We start from the raw sequence: 21,145 nt of genomic DNA on the forward strand, positions 1-21,145 counted from the left end.
GGGCCACCACTGCAACTGGGATAAGGAGTGAGGGAGGGAGAGAGAATAAGGCCGGAGGATCAGTATTTATAAATGCTACAGCAGTGTAGGAAGTGGTGATGTCTGCACCAGAGGATCCAGATGACGTGGTGGTGTGAGAATCAGAGGTTGTAGGAGGATCTGTAGACAGAGGAGGAGAATCTGGTTCAATGATCAGTTTATTATCAGGTCAGCAGGTTAGTTCATATCTTTAAACAGGAAGTGTTGTCAGTGTCCTGACCTCTGACCCTCAGCCAGCTCTGAGGAGATTTTCCAGACTTATCAGTAGCACATGAGTAGAAACCTTCATCAGACTGTTGCACTTTACTGATGATGTGCTCTGATTTTAAATCAGTGCAGGTTTCATTCTTATAGAAATAAGCAGTGACTATGCCACTATTCTTATTTCTACAATGCAGAGTGACATTACTTCCTGTCATCACAGGAAGTGCAGGGATCTCCAAGATCAGATCTTTATCTGAAGAACACACACAGAGACACATAGAGACAGTTACAACAACAAAGTCACGTAAAGGTATTATGTTGCAGCTGACAGGATGAAACCAGTTTTGTACCAGTTACAGTGATGGTGACCTGGTTGCTCCTCTTTCCTAAACTGGTTTCACACAAGTAAACTTCAATGAAAGTAGTTGTGAGACTAAGAACACAAGTGGAAGAAGAGGAAACTTCAAAGTCTTGATTGTCTGCTCCACACTGCTCAGTCTGTCCCTCTCTGGTCCTCTTCACTGTCCATCCATCAACTGTCTGTCCTTCTCCTACACAACTCAGAGATACTGGAGGACCTCTGGTGAAGAACTGCTGAAGGTTTGGGCTGACATTCAGATAGACTGGAGGACACACAGACAGACAGATTAAATGTCTGTGTATTGTTGGAGTGTCAGTGATTGTTTTCACGTCCATCATCTCACCTGCAGAAACAGTGAGTCCACACAGCAGCAGGAGGACAGACACACCTGGAACAGGAGGACACAGGTCACTGAAGGTCAGAGGTCAGTAAAGCCCCTGATCAGGTTTGTGTAGAGATAGTTGAAATGAAGTTCATTCAAACAAGATATATGTATCCACAGCATTGATACAAAGAAAAGTCTTTTTACTTTTTGAGATTCTACAATGAGAAATGAAAAAGAATAACATGGAGCTAAATTATACCTTTACTAAAATACACACACTCCTGTCTATAGCAATAACTTTAGCTGCAGCCATATGGAAAGTGTGGAATGCAACCGCAACGGGGCACAAGCCAGTGCCTTCTTGTGTCAGTCCTAATTATGGATAAATGCAGAGGGTTGTGTCAGGAAGGACATCTGAATTAACCAAATTAACATGTGAATCGTGACAATGACTTCCATACCGGATCTGTCAGGGCCCAGGTTAACAACCACCGCCACCGGTGCTGTTGACCTACAGGGTACCAGTGGAAATTGGGCTACTGTTGGTCGAAGAAGGAGAGGAGGAAGGTGGATATACTGTGTGTCCAGGAGACCAGGTGGAAAGGTAGCAAGGCTAGAAGCTTAGGAGCAGGGTTCAAGTTGTTCTACCATGGGTCAGATAGGAGGAGAAATGGAGTAGGAGTTATCCTGAAAGAGGATTTTGTGAGGAATGTTCTAGAGGTGAAAAGAGTATCAGACAGGTTGATGAGTCTGAAGCTGGAAATTGAAGGTGTGATGTTCAATGTTGTTAGTGGTTATGAACCACAGGTAGGATGTGAGTTAGAAGAGAATGAGAAATTCTGGAAAGATTTAGATGAAGTAGGAGACAACAAACACACACAAACTCACAACAAAGCTCTCAAGACACTTTACAGAATAAAGTCAAGATTATAAAGATATATAGAGAGAACCCAACAATCCCCCCTTAACAAGCTATAGACAACAGTGGAGAGGAAAAACTCCCTTTAATGGAAGAAACCTCCAGCAGAACCAGGCTCAGGGTGGACGACCATCTGCCTCGACCGGTTGGGGTGAGTGGAAAGTGAAGAGAGAAAAGAACAGAGCAACAAAAAGCAACAACAAAACATCAGGCAGATTGGTAGGACCAGTAGCTTCACGCTGGAAGACACACAGCTTCAAAGCCGGGGGACACCTGCAGAAAGGAACAGAGAGAGGGGGACAGAGGAGGACAAAGACAACTACGGGAGAGAACACACAGAGTTAATGACATACAGTGGTGACAATTGCAGGGTGAGAGGAGAGATGGTCAAGAGGAGGAAAGGAGCTCAGTGCATTGGGGGGTGGGTCCCCCAGCAGTCTAAGCCTATGGCAGCATAACTATAACTAACTATAAGCTTTATCAAAAAGCTGATTCAGTGCTAAAATAGAATCTACAGCATTTACCAGGATTTACTCTCTGGCCTATCTGGGCAAATGTCCAGGGCTGGATTTTAATCCCAGTGCAGCTTCGTATTTGAGTTAGAGATTCTTGACCAAATTTGATGAAACCCAGTAAGGGTGAGTTAGGGGATGATAACGTTTTCACTGAGAAGAGGACACGATTTGTGAATAGCAGATAAGATCTGCTACACACATTACGATGAATGTGTAATATGTTGTAAGGCATAATTATATAAGGTGATGAAAGATTTATGTTGCCATGTGATTTGCACCTTGCTGAGTCCATGTGACTGATAGGAAGCTAGTCTTAAATGACTTACAAAGTGACTTACAAGTGAGGTACAAGGCAGCAAAAATCTAAGTCAAGGTGAAAACATCAAAGCAAAGTCCTGTCAGAAGAAGTGTTTCCGTTTCATGAGATGCAAGAAAGAGCAAAAAGAATAATTGGGGTTTTTTTGAACAGAAACTGAGCCCTGTGGCACATTGCTAGAGAGGCTATGAGAGTGAGAAACATTCCCCTGCCAGGATACCTTGAAGGTAAGATAGGTAAGACCGAACCCAGGCTAGAGCTGATCCAGAGATGTTCAAGTCAGAGAGAGTGGACAAGAAGAGCTAGTGGCTACAGATAGATTGACATGTGGTTTTCACATCCCACAGAGATTCCACAACTGTCAGGAGTGTTGTTTCTGTGGAGTGACCCCTCTGGAAGCCAGACTGGTTGACATCGAGGAGGTTGTTCTTGGAAAGAAAGTCTGAGAGTGGATTGAAGACCACTCGGTTCATGGACTTGGCCACAAATGGAAGAAGAGAGACGGGTCTGTAATTCTCCACAAGGGAGGGATCAAGAGAAGGCTCCTTATGCAGTGGGAGATCTGAGCCTGTTTGAATGAGGTTGGAAAAGTGCCTGTTGAGAGAGATGTGTTAGTGATTTGTGTTGTAGTGGTTAGAGATTATTTTATAAGACTTAATCTTTAATATAATATATAAGTTATAGTACATGTAGGAATGAAGGAGTATTTGTAAGTAGTATACTCGTAGGTTGTTTACTGGAGACAGGAAGCTATTGTGAGTGTGTGAGTGTGTGTGTGTGTGTGTCATAACAGAGAGGGTCAGGAGGACCTGGTGTTTGTCCCTAAGAACTGTTGCTAAGGTGGAGACAGTGGAGACTTAGTGAAAGATGTGACGTGAAGGGTTTTTTTGCAGAAGACTATAAGAGTCTTGGTTTCTATTGGCTCACTCTCTCTCTATTTGCTCTTTTTTGCTCTTACTTTTTGTCTTTCTGACTGATGCTTCTTTTGACTGATTGCGTTTTTCATCCTGTCTGATACAAATTGGAATCTCTCTGTACCATCGTAGACTAAATCTAGTTTGTTAATATATGAACTTGTTGTGGTCTGAGTTTATCCACGACAGTGTAATGGCTGTTATTAGTGTGTTAGCACCTGCAAACCTGTTGCACATCAACAGTGAGGGAGCTGGAGGAAGCTGTCATGTGAAACATGTTGCTCACAGACTCCAGGCAATGATTACAGGCCAGTGGTGGTGACAGGTCACATTATGAAGGCTTTTGAGAGCCTGGTTCTGGAGTTCATCCAGCACCTTCTTTGACCAGCCACAACTTAAGAAAGGGTGGTGAGTTCTGCAGGGAGGTTGGGTGGGTATTTCCTGTCACATGGCCTCCTCATGTCACCCAGTGGTGCCACAGTTCTCACAACGAGTGTGTGCCAGCACCAGGTGGTTACCATTAAACGTCTGTCACTGTAGTGTCAAGTTCACAATGAAAACATGCATATAGAGCCATAAAAATATGAGCTAGAAAACATAACAATGCAATAAATAAACACTGGCACTGACCAATCGTCCAACATTTAAAACCCTGTGACACTGCAGTCTGCAGCACAGGGGACAGTTCTGTCTTCCTTTCTCCTCGTTCTCTTTACTCTGTATACCTCAGACTTTAGCCACAACTCAGAGTCCTGCCACCTTCAGAAGGTCTCTGATAACGTTTGTAGGATTCAGACTGGAGACATCACAGTACACATCAGCTGTGGATAGTTTAGTGAAATGGTGTGGGTCTAATTATCTGTAGCTCAAGATCAACAGAACAAAGGAACTGGTGGAGGACTTAATATACAGGACTCTCATTACTCCTCACACTATCAAGAGGGAGGAGATGAACGTTTAACACACTACAAATACTTGGAGTCCACTTAGACAAGACACTGGAAAATACACTTCAGAGGAGTTGATTTAAAAAAAGCCCAGAATCAGCTTAAGTTACTGTGGAGGCTCCGGTCTTTCAACATCTTTCAACAAAGGTCGTCGATTCTAACAACTGGACAAACAGATTAGGAAAGCTGGCTCTGTTATGGGCATGGAGCTGGACGCTCTGCATGTTGTAGCTGAGAGGAGGATGCTGTCTAGAACTGAAACTGGACTAACGCAGGATAGTTATGATTTATAGTCACATTCATCTCAAATCACTGTTTAACCATTACACCAGTTATATATAACTGACAAGCTTTTGTCATTTATCTTCACATCTATTGTTTTCTTCCTTTGGATCAGAGCAGCTGTAAAAAGGCAAAGAAATTTCCCTCTTGTATTGTTAAGTTGTTTTACAGTTGAACCCTCGTCTCTAAGTTACAGCAAATGTGTGTTTTGTCTGTAATGAATGAATCTTTGTGTGTTTGACTCACCGAGAAGCAGAGAGTTTGATGGAGTTTTCATGTTGTCTGGATGGTGACTGAACATCTGAACAGCAGTGAGACCTTATTTTCACCACTTCCCTGTTTAAACACTCAGCACATCATTGGCTGAGCTCCACATTGCCGCGATGATGTCATGGTGAATATAAAGAGGAGGGTGTGAGGTTATTCACTTTAATGGATTTCAGATGTGGTGTCAAACAGCATCAGGTGGCTCCAGATACTATGGTAAGTTTTTCTGATGTGTTTTACTAGTAAAGTAGAATCATGTAGACATTAAATATGACTATATGTAACAAGGTGAATCTGTTTCAGCACCTTATTGTTTGTTTGTATGAAGGTGAAGGGAAGTGTTAGTGTGATGGTTTAATGGTGGACTGCAGTGAGTGAACTGATAAGAGGTGGTTGAACGGCATATGCAGCAGGTTTGTTGGCTGACCGGAGTATTTCAGGCTGAAGTGAGTGGTCCAGCCAAAGCTAGTGGTGACTCAGTAAACCCCACTACGTGACACAAGTCTTAACAACAGTCTCTTCAGTCACTGCGAAGCGGTCACAACGTGGACCTGTGGTGTCCTGTGTTACTTGGACTCTGTCCTATACCCTGATGAAAGTTACTGACCCCTCCATGTCTCCTCTTGGTGTAACTAGTGTTATTTAATTGAATTGGGCTCATGCAGTTTTTTATTTATTATGTTAGATGTGATAAATTGTTCTCCGTGTTATTCCTTCTTATATGTGTGCTATTAGTCTGATTGAGTCAAACTTAGCTGATCCTCAGTAACTTCATCAGTCAGACCTCTGTGGTAGAGTGGTTAGACAGAAGCCATAGCGTGTTTGCAGTTTGTCCACCAACACTTAAAGGGAGGACAATATTCTGTGTCTGATGGGATGCACTGCTCATCATTCAGCTAATACCATCCCTATTTGAAGCATAATTGGGGTACATCATGCTGTGGGGGGCTTCTCAGCAGCAGGGGAAGGGAGACTAGTTAGAACTGGTACAAGAATGAATGCAGCCAAATAAAGAGGCTTACTTCAAGAAGACCTGCTCCAGGGGACATCAGATCTGAGACTGCAGTGGTGGTTCAGCTTTTAGTACAATGATGACCTGAAGCAAACAACCAAGACAACACTGGAGTGTCCTCAGAAAATATCTCTGACTGTCCTTGAGTGGTCCAACCCTTACAATGAGGGTTAATGACAGGGTGTAGAGACAGGAGTTGTGGTTTTGTATGAAGAAGTCTGGAGTGACAGAGAAGTATGTTAGAGTGGTGCAGATAAATTCAGAGGCCAGATTGAGGTGGTTTGGACATGTTCAGAGGAGAAACTGTGAATATATCAGTAGAAGGATGCTGAGGTTGGAGCTGCCAGGCAGGAGGTCTAGAGGAAGACCAAAGAGGAGATTTATGGATGTAGTGAGAGAGGACATGAAGTTAGTTGGTGTGAGAGAAGAGGATGCAGAGGACAGAGTTAGATGGAGGCACATGATTCGCTGTGGAGACACCTGAAATGAAACAATCGAAAGGAAAAGAAGAAGGAGACAGTGAGGATCAAACCTGAAGAGTGTTTATCTGTTTTTTTAAATAATTCACAACAATAACTGTTCATAGATCTGCCAAGTTAATCTGCTGTCATTTAACATCATATCCACTCTATAAATTCAGGTAACTCTTCTCTCAACTCTACACTGAGCATCAGCCAGCGACTGGTTTGAAGTTATTAACAGGAAGTGTTTATTCTGAAGTCGTCTCTCTGCTGTTCAGACGTTTAGTCGTCATCCCGACAACATGAAGACCTCATCTGTTTGTCTGATCCTCAGTGAGTCAAACACACACTTTCTACATTCATTGACGTATTACAGAAAAAACCCATATTTACAGTACAGAGAGAAGCTGCAAGCTTAAACTGACTTTAATGATAGAGCAACACAGTGACAGGTTAACAGAATGAACAACAAAACACAATAAAAAACAAAAGTGACTGTGAGTAATAAAGTAACCATGGCTATGGTGAAACATGTTGTAAAGTGCTGACTTCAGACTCAGTCTGTCCAACAGAACAGCATTTGTATGATTTTGTTCGTTGTTTTGAATAAAGTTTTAATGTGTCTTGATTGTAGCACAGTGCTGACCGCTGCCAAAGGGTTGTCATGATGCAGCAAACAGTGCCAGCATGGGGACTGTGGCCTGTTAGTATTCATCTTGATTCCAGTCCCTTACCAGGGCCCCTACTTTTTGTTGTTTGGCTTTAAGGGTCATGACAGTCTGTCTGTCTGTGTCTCTAAAATCAGTTTAAAATCAGGGGATGATGTGAAGTCAGCCCCTTTGTCAACACCTGGTCTTTCTTTGTGTCTCTGCATGTTTTCATATGTACATCATCTACTGTGAATGCTTCAGCAGCCACAGTAATGATATCCTAATCTTTTTTAAGTCTTTTGGGGCCAAGCTCTCACAAATCTTTGACCCCTCTAGCCCAGAGGTGGAAGCTGCACTCAGCCTGTCCAGTCTGACTCAGGGCACACGCCACATCATAGACTATATTATAGACTTTGGCACACTGGCTGCAGACAGTGAATGGAATGCTCCAGCGTTGTACGACACATTCTGGCAGATCGGCCCAAGGACACTTTGGCTCCGTAACCCAAACAAAGGACACTCCAAGACCTCATTGAGGCAGCTATTTGTCTTGATAACCGCCATAATAATTACAGCTACCTTATAGGCCTGTGGTACATAGCCTGCTTCTAAAGATAGATTGATGATATCTAATATGAACGTGTCGATTACAGGTAGATCATCTTTAAGCAATTTGGTTGGGACCTTATTGAGGATTCTAGAGCTGTTGTACATGAAGATCCAAGTTTAAAAAAAAAGTATTTCCAAGTCATTATTCTGAGTTCAGCCTTCTGTACGCATTTGGCACCTAGTTACTTCTGCATACTTTCAGCTATAAACATTGTTCAAACTTCAAAACATTCAGCTCATAAGGGACGATATTGCCTGTATTGAGCTTTTTCATATACAGTATATTACATTTTTTTAAATATAATTTTAAGCAATTTTTTGTCATTCAAATGAATGGAGACATTCTGCCCCATGACATCACAGACATCAAAGTCAGCCCAATAGTTTCAAAATAAAAGCCTCAAGGAATTTTTTTCAGTTTTGCTTGGTAAATCCTTTCAGCGCTTAAGCCTTCATGGAGCTTTTTTTTTTTTTTTTTTTTTTTTTGGAAATACTTTTTCTAGTTTGATATAAGCTCAGCTTTGACTGCAAAGTACAGCTGCATGCATCCTGTGTACTGGATGACCATCACTAAATCAGGTGATGCCAACTATAGTTATGCTATGTTTCCCGGCTTACCACTATGCTTTATGTATGTCCGGACATCTGTTGGATGAGCAGTCCTGATCCTGAAGCAAGGGAGAAGGGAGGTGTGCAACTACTGAGTGATAAATTATCTCTGCACAACATGGAAGTTCCTGTCAGGTATAGCAGCTTAGATAGTAAATGGTAAATCTCTGCTTATATAGCCTTTTTATCCAAAGCGCTTTACAATGTTACTTCTCATTCACATATTCACACACACACTCACACACCTACGGCGGGGGCTGCCATGCAAGGTGCTCACCTGACCCACCAGGAGCAACTTGGGGTTTAGTGTCTTGCCCAAGGACACTTTGACGTGTAGCCAGGAGGGACCAGGAATTGAACCACTGACCCTGTGGTCCGTGGACAACTGCCTTACTTGTCGCTTATTGAGACGAGTAACTTGAAACTGCAAGCGCAGCCATGCCATCCTGCCCATGGCCTGGGTTAACTACAAGAAAGCTTTTGACTTGATGCCCCACACATGAATCCTGCCTTTGCCCAGATACCTTGAAGGTTCTTCCAGATAGGTCAAACTTGAGCCATACCAGAGTTGTACTAGAGATGTACATATCAGAGAATGTGGACAGGAAGATCTGATGTTTCACAGTGTCAAAGGCTGCAGATATAGAATTATGACAGAAGACTGACTTGTAGCTTTTGCAGCACTTATCAAGGAGGTTGTTCTGATAAAGGAAATCTGTGAGTTGATTGAAGATTATTCAAGGGTCTTGGGCAGAAAAGGAAGATAAGAGAGAGTTGTGTAATTTGGGTTGAGAATAGGTTTCTTATAAAGTCAAGTAATCTGGCCCTGTTTAAATAATGTGGGGAAGGTGCCTATTGTGAGAGATGTGTTAATAATTTGTGTAATGGCTGCGAGTAGTGTGGGTGGAGCTGCTTGAAGGAGACTGAAGGGGATGGGATCCAGACGATACGTTTTAGGGTGGTTAGAGAGGAGGAGAGTGGATGTGTTGTCCTCGGTCAGAGTTGAAAATGAGGAGAGTGATTCACTGTTACATGAAGTTAGCAGGATGTCACCATCTCAAGGTGAGAACTTGAAACTGATGGTTGCCCCCTTATTAGTAAAGAAGGAGGAGGTGAAGGGGGGTAGAGGACTGATTCATCAGTGGAGAACAGCTTTGTTTTGTCAGTGGTGTTGCTAAGTTTGTCCTGGTAGTATTCAGTTTTTGGCCTGGTGTCACTAGGAGAAAAAGACACAAATACACTCTCAGCAAACAAACAAACAAACTCAGCAAGAGCAGACAGAGTCTTGGATTTTTGCTACTTCCTCTCAGTAGTTCTAAGTGCAATCCAATGGATGAGATCAGTAAGCCTGGGGTTAGGAACTGAGCTACGGGGAGGTCCGGAAGACAATCGAGTGAGGTATGTGAAGATCTTGGGAGAAAGATGGAAAGCTGAATAAATAAGTGATCTGCTAAATGTAAAGGAGCGACTGACATGTTGTTCTTGGTGCAGGACATGATTCTCTTCTGGACATCACTGCATGGGGGGGGAACATTAGTGCCTATGGTGTGGGCAGCTTTCACATCTGGAAAGATACCATCAATGCTGAAAAGTACTTGGAGGATTTCGAAAATGTCTCTTTCAGAGAAGGCCTCACATATTTCAGCAAGACGATACTAAACCACATACTCCATCCATTACAACAGCCTGGTTTTAAAGAAGAGTCCGGGTTCTGAACTGACCTTCCTGCAGTCCAGACCTTTCACCAATAGAAAACATTTGGTGCATCATAAAACAACAAATCCAGCAACAAAGGCCCAGGACTGTTGAGCAGCTAGAATCCTGCATCAGACAAGAATGGGTGTAGAGGCGATCTTACTTGAATCTGATGGTCCAGCAAGTACTAACATTGAACATTTATTGTATTTGCTTCTTAACTTAGCCGATGATGAACCAATTGTACATACAAGTTTAAGAACAGCAATCTCACAAGCAGGTTCACAAACAGTTTCATACACACAAGCTTATTAAAGTATGGCTGAATCCACAGAAGTCCTTTCTGAAAGTATAGCTAATCCAGCTAGTCAGGCCCCGGTAGCTGGTGCCGTCTGACCTAGCATAGCCACAGCTAGCTGTCCCCCAGCAGTTCCCGAGCAGCTGGGAAGCCAGTCCGGCTGGGTGACGGTTCGTAAGAGATCTAATGCTAAACAGACGCCCGAGGTTCACCACCAGTCGGTTCACGTTTCTAATCGATTTTCCCCACTCAGCGACTCACCCGCTGAGAAACCAACTCTGGTAATTGGCAGCTCCATAGTCAGAAACGTGAAGTTAGAGACTCCAGCGGCCGTAGTCAAATGTCTTCCTGGGGCCAGAGCGGGCGACGTTGAATCATATTTGAAACTCCTGGCTAAGGATAAACGTAAATACAGTAATATTATTATTCACGTGGGAGTTAATGACGCCCGATTACGCAAATCGGAGGTCACTAAAATGAACGTTCCAGTCTCTGTAATAAAATGTTATGATCAATGGTATCAAATGCAGCACTAAGATCTAACAGAACAAGTATAGAGACGAGTCCATTATCTGAGGCCATGAGATTGGTTTTCAAAGTGCTAATAAAAATTATTCACGTATGTAGAAAATTAAGAAAATGGTTAAAAGGATTTAAAATGTTATGTGTAATTGGACTTTGACTTGTGCTGTGCTGTATGAATGTAATGCTGTAATGAGGAAGTAACAAGGAGGCTGTGCAGACACAGACAGCTGGAGAAGAAAAGGAAACTAAAAAAACAATTAAAGCAGTTAACAAATGGTGCATGAACAGTGTATGGTGGGACATGTGTGGGACATGCCTGGGTATGCTTAGGAGACATCTCCTAAGCAGTAAAAATATACATGCAGCATAAATATTTTCCAGCAACCACAACAACTGTTCCTATAAGAAGGACGCTGCCATTAAGCAGTTTGACTTTATTAGTCTCTGTAGTTTCAGGCTTGTGCAGGTGCTGGTGAAGAGGCAGAAGGGAAACAGCTGGATGATTTCATTCACCTCAGCCTAGAGTACAAACCTGTTCTGTTCAACATCTGGCAGGCTACAAATTATCACTTTAATGCGAGGACTGACCTGGACTCCTGTACTGGAGTCAGGGTAACATGTTATTTAGTTGTTTTAGAAATATGTATTTTATATGTTTAGGTTTATATGTATAAGTTAAAACAACAGATCATATTTTGCATTGTACCCATTTTATAAATGATGTTTAAACTTCAGACACACTGAAATATGTAAAATATAGTATAAACAGTTCTGTCCTTTATTGACCGCTGACATTTGTTTACTCTTAAATAATCTTTTCCTTACATGATCCTTGTATTCTGAAAACAAATTGAAAGTTATTGCAAAACTTAAATGAGATTAGTATGAAAATAATGCAAAGAATAAACATAAATAGGCTTTAAGATAATGATAAAAGCTGAAAAACAACCCAACAGTGACCTCTGTCCTTCAGTGATTTCTGTCCTTTACTGACCTGTGTCCTGTTCCAGATGTGTCTGTGGTGGTGCTGTGTGGACTGACTGTTTCTGCAGGTGAGAAGATAAATGCTCTGCTTTTATAGTTGTTTTGTGTAGAGAGAATTCTGATCTGAGTGTTGGGACAGTGGTCACAGAGCCACAGATCTGAAATGCAACAGATCCAGGACTATATGGTCCTGGAGTGGACCAGATCTGTTATGAAGACAACTGATGTGCTTTGTTCACAGTGCAGAGATTGTGAAGAATTTTGTCCCAGTTCATCTGTGATGTTGATAATATAGAGTAATATAGAAAAGCACAAACCAATGTAGAGACTCAGTAATTAAAGGTCAGAAAATGACTTTCCACCTGGTCCTAACAGGAAGATGTCACAGAGCCAGTAAGGACTGATTTCATTCTCTGAGAGTCTGGATTAACACTGGACCCTGTCTCTGTTTGTCTCTCTGTTGTTCAGATCATCCTCTGGTCCTGAAGTTCTCTGATTATCCTGTGATGACAGGAAGTGATGTCACTCTGTACTGTGAAAAAAAGACAAAGGGTGATGCAGTTGAAGCTTATTTCTACTTCAATGAAAACCTCCTTCAAACTGACCTTGATGTCAGGTTCACCATCCACAAAGTGCAACGTTCTCATGAAGGTCTCTACTCGTGTTCTACTGATCTGTTAGGAAAATCTCCTGAGAGCAGGCTGAGGGTCAGAGGTCAGGACACTGACATCACTTCCTGTTTAAAGATATGAACTAACCTGCTGACCTGACAATAAACTGATCACTGAACCAGATTCTCCTCCTCTGTCTACAGATCCTCCTCCAACCTCTGCTCCTCCTCACACCACCACATCATCTACAAACTCTAACCCACATACCATCACTGTCTACAGTCCTACTTCAACAGCCCTCAATCATACTGATGATCCAGTCTCTTTGTCTCGTACTCCTCTCTTGATTATGGTCAGAGTCTTTCTGCATGTTGTAGTCTCCTGTCCATACTGTATCTCCACCCACCTGATGGTGTCGATTAGCTGCAGCAGAAAAAAAGGTAGGCTCCACATATTTGTTCACACAGAAACACATCAGATTATAATAGGATCTTAAAATTAAATCCATCAAAAATGTTACCTCTTCTCACAGGAAGCAAATCAGTTGTGTCCATGGAGATGTCCCACTGTGAACAGTATGATGACATTACTGCTGATGGCACCACTTAGCGTTGACTTCAGAACTGCACAATAATCACTCTGTCAGACTGTTTAATCTGATATTACAGAAGTTGATTGTTTCAATATTTTTTTATTTGTATATATTTATGATATTCTCCTTCTTTATCAGAGAGGGCCACATGTCATAGAAATCCATTGTGCGTCATGGGACAATCATTAAATTTCCTCTCTAAATTGTTATTAATGATTTTCACATTAAAGCTTATTTTGTTGAACTTGATCAATCAATTTGTCACATATATTTTTGACATGCTAATACATATAATTGTAGGAAAGGATAATAACTAATCTGCCAAAACAAACTCATGTTGACTGTGTATTTTGCAGTTTTTACATCTGAGTAGATGAAGTGATTACAATGCTGTGCAAAAGTAGACAAATAGACAAATAAAAGCAAATATGACATAATCAACATTTTAAACCAATATAAATCAGAGCAATATCAATATGATATAATTAATATAACAAACTAGAATTGTCACCTTGTGGTTTTATGCATCCAAGAACCAGGCAAGTGGAGTCGACATATACAGTACATCCAGATTTATTTTCTGATCAGTTCATCCATGAGTCCAAGTGCATGTTTTTTGCTAGATGTAATCAATTTTCCCTAAAAGAGTTTGAGATATAGCATTATATATAGCAACATCTAAACCATTCATCCTTGAGCTCAAGACATTCCTGAGATATTGCATTCACAAGAATGGACAGATGGACAGACTGATAAATTACCACCATACTGCCTCCAGTTACTGCTGTCGCCAATGCAGAATCAAAACACTGTGAAGCTTCGAACACAAAGTAATTTTTTCCTTATCAGGACAACAAAGAAATGATCAGTCTTTTGATATATGCGTGAGTTGAAGTGTGTGAATTGTAATCTTCTTGTTTCAGCTGCATTTGGGAAAACCGTGACCTCGATGACTGAGAACCATCTCAAAGCCAGTACAGACTTTTACCTACAGAATAACCTGGTGGTCCTTATTGCTAAAAAATAGAAATGATATAAACAAGAAGAAACACAAATGGTGAAAAAACAACTGAGCAGAGACAGAGCTGAGTGTATGTTATCAGCTGTAAAGTGAGTTATATTTAAGTCATGAGATATGTTTTAACAGCATCAGTGTGAAATTTCTCTGACAGAAAACGGTACTTCTGTTTTTCATATCCTCCATGTACATCTGGTCGTCTTCCTGTGTCCACTTTAACTGCATTTCAACACACTCAGCTTCTCTAAAATGTCACCGAAGAGAGTTTAGAAAAACAACCAACGTACATTGGTAAATTCCACTTCTGTAACTAATCATTTATTTGTTTCTGCTCTGGAACACAATACAAAAAAACTCAAATCTATTTTCAAAGTGTCAGTGAGGGTGTTTTCAGGGATGTAGGTCTTTGGCATTTTGTTAAGAGCCAATGTTTTCTGAGGTGTAAAAAATCAACGTAAACTAGTTCATTGAAATTTAAAGCTTGTGAACAATGAACTAGTTAATGTGAGCCAACTCTTGTTAAGTGTGAACTTTTAACAACAGTAATATTTAATCAGCATCTGACCAACACTCTGCTTCTGTTCATAAAATAAAAAAACTACTCATGTTCCCCTGTAGAGGACAGACCTTGGAAGGGAAGTAGTAAAGATGGAGTCAGCCAGTCATCACACAGACAACATGATGACACAGAGCTTCTAAGGATTCATCCACCCATCACAACTCCAACACACTTTACTGTGTGCACCAACAAAACACACATTTATGCTAGTGACTGAAAGCTGAAAGTGACTCAGATAACAGACATGGATGGATGTTTATTAGTGAATGAACCTACTGAGCACGAGCTAGTTGGGCCTTGATGTAAGTGTTAATCTTTCTTGTTTAAAAGTTGCACAGGTCTGTTAAGAGACACAAAATGGCCACAAAGAGACCAATACAGAACATGACAACCAGTAATAATGCTAATGACAACAAATGGTTGAAGAGTCACCCACACAACCAGAGGGACGTCTAATATGACCAGAAACTGTTGAAATCTGCACAAAGACAGAGGAGTATTTACGAAGTGTTGAAAATGATACTGAAGAGATGAAACCACTGAGACAAAACAAGTCCACACAATGATGTGACAACCTCATTTGTAGTGATGGTGTGTCTCTTTCACTCTGGGTCTCCCAGAGGCCCTTTGTGCTGCTGTCATGGATTCTGAGACTGATTCTAAGCTGAAACCGTGATTCTTTTTCTCTGTACAACTGTCTCCATGGTGGACACTGACTAGTTACTGCAGGAGGGAGGTGATAGAAGAACATCATTCAAGCTTACTACATTCAAACTTGGTATGTTTCTGGTAAAGAATTGACCAGGCAGGGACCTAAGTACAGAACAGGCAGGGAATCAGGTGTGATGCAAATGTAACTGTTTATTATTACACACAGGGAGGAACAGGGTTTTTGAGTCCAGGCTGCACAGTAACCCACAGGGAAGTCGTCCAAGCACGGGTTGATCATACGCATGAACACAATAAAACAGTAAAGGCCTGATTTACTAGAGGTTTATATGTATAAAAACGTGCAAAGGTGATATCACCCAACAAGAACCAGCACAAACTGGTCTGCTAAAGGCTGGTACACACCTAATGACTGTACAGCCTATTATGAAGGTGGTTTGGTCTTGAAGACTGCTCAGACCTAGTTGGTCCTGGTCAGTGCCGGTCTGGCTCAGTTCTCACCTTTCCATCTTCAGATGTGTCCCCAGCTTTCAGGAACAGGCTGTGGATTTGCACCTTTGCCTTGATAAATAAGCAAAGTAGAATCTTTTGCCCGAGTGCACAAATGTGTGCAAATTGGCTTCAACAATGTCATAACCAAAACTGTGCAGAAATACCCAGAGTGGCTGAGGGTCAGGGTTCTTTTTTCCAACTTTAGAGATGGTGAGTGCAGAGATGGCTGACTTTTAGGTGCATCATTAAAAGATTTATAAAATCATTACTCTCATTAAAGAAATTAGCACTTATGCTGTATGTTTTGTTTTTTTTTGTGCACAAAGTTTTTCTTGATCTAATACAAACATCAGTGTTTGTGATGGTCACTGTCACATGTTTAATACATGTTTAATTATTAAAGTCACAGTTAAAGGTTTTGTCAGACTATTTTATTTCAGATGTGTTTTTTAAACCTCTCATGTCTGTAAATGTGAAGGACAAAAATAAAGAGACACCAAAGTTTGGACAGTGTCTGTCTTCTTCTGTTTATAACACAGAAGTCAACCTGACACTGTTATTCTGCTCTTATATGATTTCAACGTGTTACTTCCTTCTCTAAGTTTCCATTATCACTGATGTTTCCAGTAAACTCGATGCACTCATTACAAAATGTACAAATATTTTAGATCCTCTGTCTATGGAGAAAAATCTGAAACTAAATTTTAGACTTTGTAGAAACATTTACTGTTGGTGAACTGCATCATGGGAGTTTTCTGTACTTCTGCTCTGTGTGTGTGATCAGACTCTTCATCCACCTCATGGTCTCCTGTATGTACTACATCTCTATTGGTCTGATTGGTGTCAGTCTGCTGCAGCAGGCAGGTGCTACCATATGTTAACTTCATCAAGATAAAAACTGTACAAACCTGCATAAAAATTATATATAAAAAAACCAAAACAGTTACATTTATTTATTTAAATGTACCTATTCATTTTAATAACTTTCAAACTTCAAACATGAGCTTGCTGATGTCTTGAGGGAGTGTGTTAGTGGGTCAGTGTGACTGGAACGTGAGATTTTTAAAAGTTGACACACAAAACACAGGAGGAAGAAAACTGGTTATTACTGACACACACATGCGTTAATCTCATCACTCACACAAACTTAATGTGTTCATTCCAAATTCATCAGTTATTCACACATGAATAAATTATTTTAATAAATCTTTCATAAATTAAAAATAATTTTACTACTACTTCATGAGTTAAAACAAATTCTTATACCTTCAGTCTTCCTTCAGAGGTCATGGTCACTAATCAGAAACTTTGTAGAGTCTCTCTCTTACTGTAATGTTCACATGTTAGAGAAGCGCTTTAACAACAATTATACAATAAAAATAATTTCAGTCCACCTTAAATCACACAAACATTTTTCTCTTTAAAGTAAAATGCCTACAAAGAGCAGAAAGAACACTGCACAAATCCAAGTCAGTGCAGCAGCAGCAGCAGCAGGTGCCCCCCCCCAATAAGATATGAATTACTTTTTAAAGATGCCAATTGAAAGATCTACAGTTACAGTAAATGCAAAATGATTTGCTTTTACGGTCTAAATGCATGAACAGTAAATACAGTTTTCCACATGCAGAAGACACTAGATAGCCCATTTCAGAGACTCTACATTTCCATATGGACACAGTTCAGAGGTGCAGTCACAGGCTTTGCCATGGAGAGCTGTAGATACAATTCATATTTTATATTTGACTCTAAGTTCTATGGCAGCCAGTGGAGAGAAGCCACATTTGAGGTATGTTGTTGGGCTGCAGATCATCAACTAATTCAGGAGCACGAACATTACAGTAAGGTGTGAGGACACAAAGGCAATAATTAGTCTGTTCAGCACCTTCAGAAGAAAGAATGTTTGATATTAGCAATATTATTTAACTGCAAATAAAAACTTTTGAATTTAGAAGCCATGGAAAAATAAAATCAACTTTACTGAAACTGTGTGAAACATTAATGACAATGGAAACTTGACACTTAGAAAAGAAAGTAACACATCAGACCGTGTTCTATATGTGACAGCTGAAGTTTCCTGTGATAAAGACCATTTACTTATTTACTCCCACTGTGTGTGATAAAGTGTTGCTGAGTCACTGTTTAGTGCCTGCATTGATCAAACAGTGTCATGTCTTTGTCCGTCTTTCTCTGTGTCTGACCTGTGTTTGAGTAGTTACCGTTAACACAGTTTAGTTGATTAGTGATTATTATTAACTATTTTAAATGTCTGATTTATTTTATATTTTATCAAAAAACAAACAAACAATATATATATATATATATATATATATATATATATATATATATATATATATATATATATATATTATTAAATATATTGTTGTGCACATATATTTAATTGCAGCTCAGGTCCACACTGTTGTAATGTTTAACAAACTCGGTGACCTCTGACCTCCACGGTTTGGTTGGTTTTGGATACCTAACTTCTGTTTATCATTGTTTCACATTCAGAGGAAAATATGAAAACTTCTCCTGCATCGACCATCCATCCATAATCTTTATGGTCACAGCTGATTCCTGTTGACTCTGGGTGGAACAGTTATGTCCTGATAAAGATAATTCACCTGATGTTGTGTCTTTGTCCTCAGATCTCAGCAGAAAATCAAAAACAGAAAGGAATTAGACTCTGACTCCTCCATCAGCTCTTTTCTGCAGGAACTAGTCAGTGTCAGCAGCAGCAGATCTGATGTGTGGACATGAAGCTCAGACTCAGAGTCTGGAGACGTTCTTCCACAGAAACCCTGTTAGTGTTCAGCTGCTCCTTCTTTCATCTGTCATTTTACACTAAGCTATAAAACGTCACCTTAAAGCAGCTGCAGTGTCACATTTAACATGATGTTTAACACATTCATTGGTTATTCATCATTTTTAAATCAATAATGGTGAATGTATCATGAGCTATATTTCAGCATATTTACAACTTTGTTCAGACTTGTTGTTGACGTGTTGTTGAGAACAACGTGACCATAACTTATTCTGGTCATAGTTACAGCTTCCTGCAGCTGGAGGACAAACAGAAAGACTCTGGGTGTGGACAGCAGAGATAAGATTATTAAGATGATCTTATTTCCTGAACAGCAGCAGAGCGATTGACACGTGGTTAAAACAATGAGGTGGACATGAACAGATCTGCTGAGAAGATAGAAAAAGCAGAAGTTTCACTCACAGTGCAGATGATAACATCAGCTCAGTGACTCTGTTTCTTCTTTCTGTTCCTGTTGTCGTGTTTTACCATCAAAGATTATTTTGTATTTTCTGAGTGATACAGTTCAGGCAGCATGTTAATAGCATCAGGTCAGGGACCGTGTGTGGTCTTAAGAAGAAATATTACTATTTGATGTACTGCACCAAATGTAGCTTAAAGCTAATGTTGGTCTGCAGCTTCTTTGACAGCTCACAGTAAAAACATGATGATGACACAATAGCAGACACAGTAAAACAGTACAGAGACAAACACACTAACACATCAGATATCAGACATCGTGTTTTCATGGTTAGGGTTTGCTCAGTGACTCCAGATGTTTAAAGACTAACTGAACCACCTGTTTAAGCTAAAAACTACATGTATTGGTGAAGTTGATTCTGGTTCACTCCATGTACTGTGTGATAAATATTCCTGGGCACTGACCTCTGCTGGTTCAAATCCAGATACTGCACCTGGATTTTGCTGTTTGGTAGAAGGTGACATTTTGCAGCTGGGAAATAATCATAGTGTGCAGAAATATCTTAGCTGCTTCCACAGTTTTGTGTAAAATCTGCCAAATTCTATTAAATGCTTCTGATAATATTTTTACATGTTTTCTGTCAGTAACTTCTTCAGTGTTTTCACCCCTGATGACAACAACCATGTCAGAGGCTGGTTACTGACTTTAGACAAACACAAAACCTTTGACCTAAGACCTCTGTGATCCTTTCTATGGCATTTGTTAGATTTTTAGCTTTAAGTGTGTGTGTGTGTGTGTGTGTGTGTGTGGTTACAAATCCAGTGCTGTAGACTCAACCACACCAGGCTCGGATTTGCAGACATATACTTAAAACGATTACGAAGCAGAAGAAGTGAAGTCACCAACACTGAGAATATTTTATATTTTATATTTTTCTTAATTTTCTTCATTTCACCTTAAAACAAAATAGTAGTGAAAAAAAAACAACCTTCCAACAAATGATATTAGCAGAAAGTCAAATCAAACACTGAAGAAATGACTGTATCAGATCACAGGCTGAAACCCTAAATTCATTTATCACAGAAACACATAGAAGATGCTTTGTCAGCGATTTCAAGCTGTAACTAAATTACTCAGTTACTCAACAGAAAGGTCTGAAGAGTCATCAGTGTCTCTGACCCACCCCAGCCCCCACAGTGGTGCTGGTGTTAGTAGAAGAACTGCCGTTTACTGCTGGTGTCAGTGGGAAATGACTTGGTTCCTGTTCCAGACACTGATCCATCTGTGTCAAAAGCTGAAGCGAAAACTCACAATTAGGAATAAATGTTAATGCTGCCACCTCACAGCTAGAATCCACCTGCTGGCTGCAGCCTTTCTGTGTGTGTTTCCTCCAGTTTCCTCCCTCAGTCCAAACATATGCATGTCAGGTTAAATGGTGACTGAACTGTCTGTAGGTGTGAATTTTAGTGTGAGTGGTTGTTTGTCTGTGTGTGTGTCTCTCTGTGTTGGCCCACAGACAGACTGGAGACCCCACCTCTCACAAAGTTTTACCTGTACCTGTAATATAATAATGGAATATTCATCTACTGAGCTCTGAGCTGTAGCTCAAATGACACTTTTCTTATTCATTCTGAATCCTAATGACTCCCAGTAATCAGATGTAAGATGGTGGTTTGTCACCGGGTCAGTTTGAACCATAGAGGTGGACTCACGGTGTGACATCAGGTCACTGCAGGGCAAACATGGACTTTTTGAAGTCAACACATTTAAAACACAGTTTTACTGGTTAACTGATAAAAAAGAAAATAAAAGGACAAAGATGGAGAGACGAGAGAGGGGAGGAAGAAGAGATGTTAGTGGGTCAGTGACTTGACATGGACAGTTATTCTCTGCAGACTGATGTAAACCTGCTATGTGTCCACACCAGAAGCATTTCAGCCATAGGATGCATTTTTTAGCACCATATGATCAGGTAACAGTGTCACACTTCATACGTGTAAATGTGACCTGAGGTGTTTGTTGCATTTACACAGTGATGGTTAACTACA

General features: G+C 40.5%; 2 protein-coding genes across 2 annotated transcripts in view; one reads left to right on the forward strand and one right to left on the reverse strand.

The window, feature by feature from the left end:
- LOC137137365 (uncharacterized) overlaps positions 1 to 13,309 on the forward strand; it is a 113,010-nt gene extending 99,701 nt beyond the window's left edge. The window contains exons 3-5 of the mRNA XM_067523544.1: positions 12,401 to 12,646; positions 12,747 to 12,983; positions 13,076 to 13,309. Coding sequence (XP_067379645.1) covers positions 12,401 to 12,646; positions 12,747 to 12,983; positions 13,076 to 13,152 — 560 coding nt within the window. The 3' untranslated portion in view covers positions 13,153 to 13,309. The remainder of the gene's footprint in view (positions 1 to 12,400; positions 12,647 to 12,746; positions 12,984 to 13,075) is intronic.
- LOC137137280 (uncharacterized) lies at positions 2 to 5,099 on the reverse strand (the record flags this gene model as incomplete). Its single annotated transcript, XM_067523351.1, has 5 exons — positions 5,069 to 5,099; positions 948 to 992; positions 594 to 866; positions 260 to 496; positions 2 to 159 (listed from the first exon to the last, which is right to left on the reverse strand). Coding segments are annotated over exons 1-5 (744 nt in total), but the record flags the coding sequence as incomplete, so codon positions are not given.
- Positions 13,310 to 21,145: the final 7,836 nt, after the last annotated feature.

This window comes from Channa argus, chromosome 12 (genome assembly GCF_033026475.1).
Source record: "Channa argus isolate prfri chromosome 12, Channa argus male v1.0, whole genome shotgun sequence".
Lineage (NCBI taxonomy): Eukaryota > Metazoa > Chordata > Actinopteri > Anabantiformes > Channidae > Channa > Channa argus.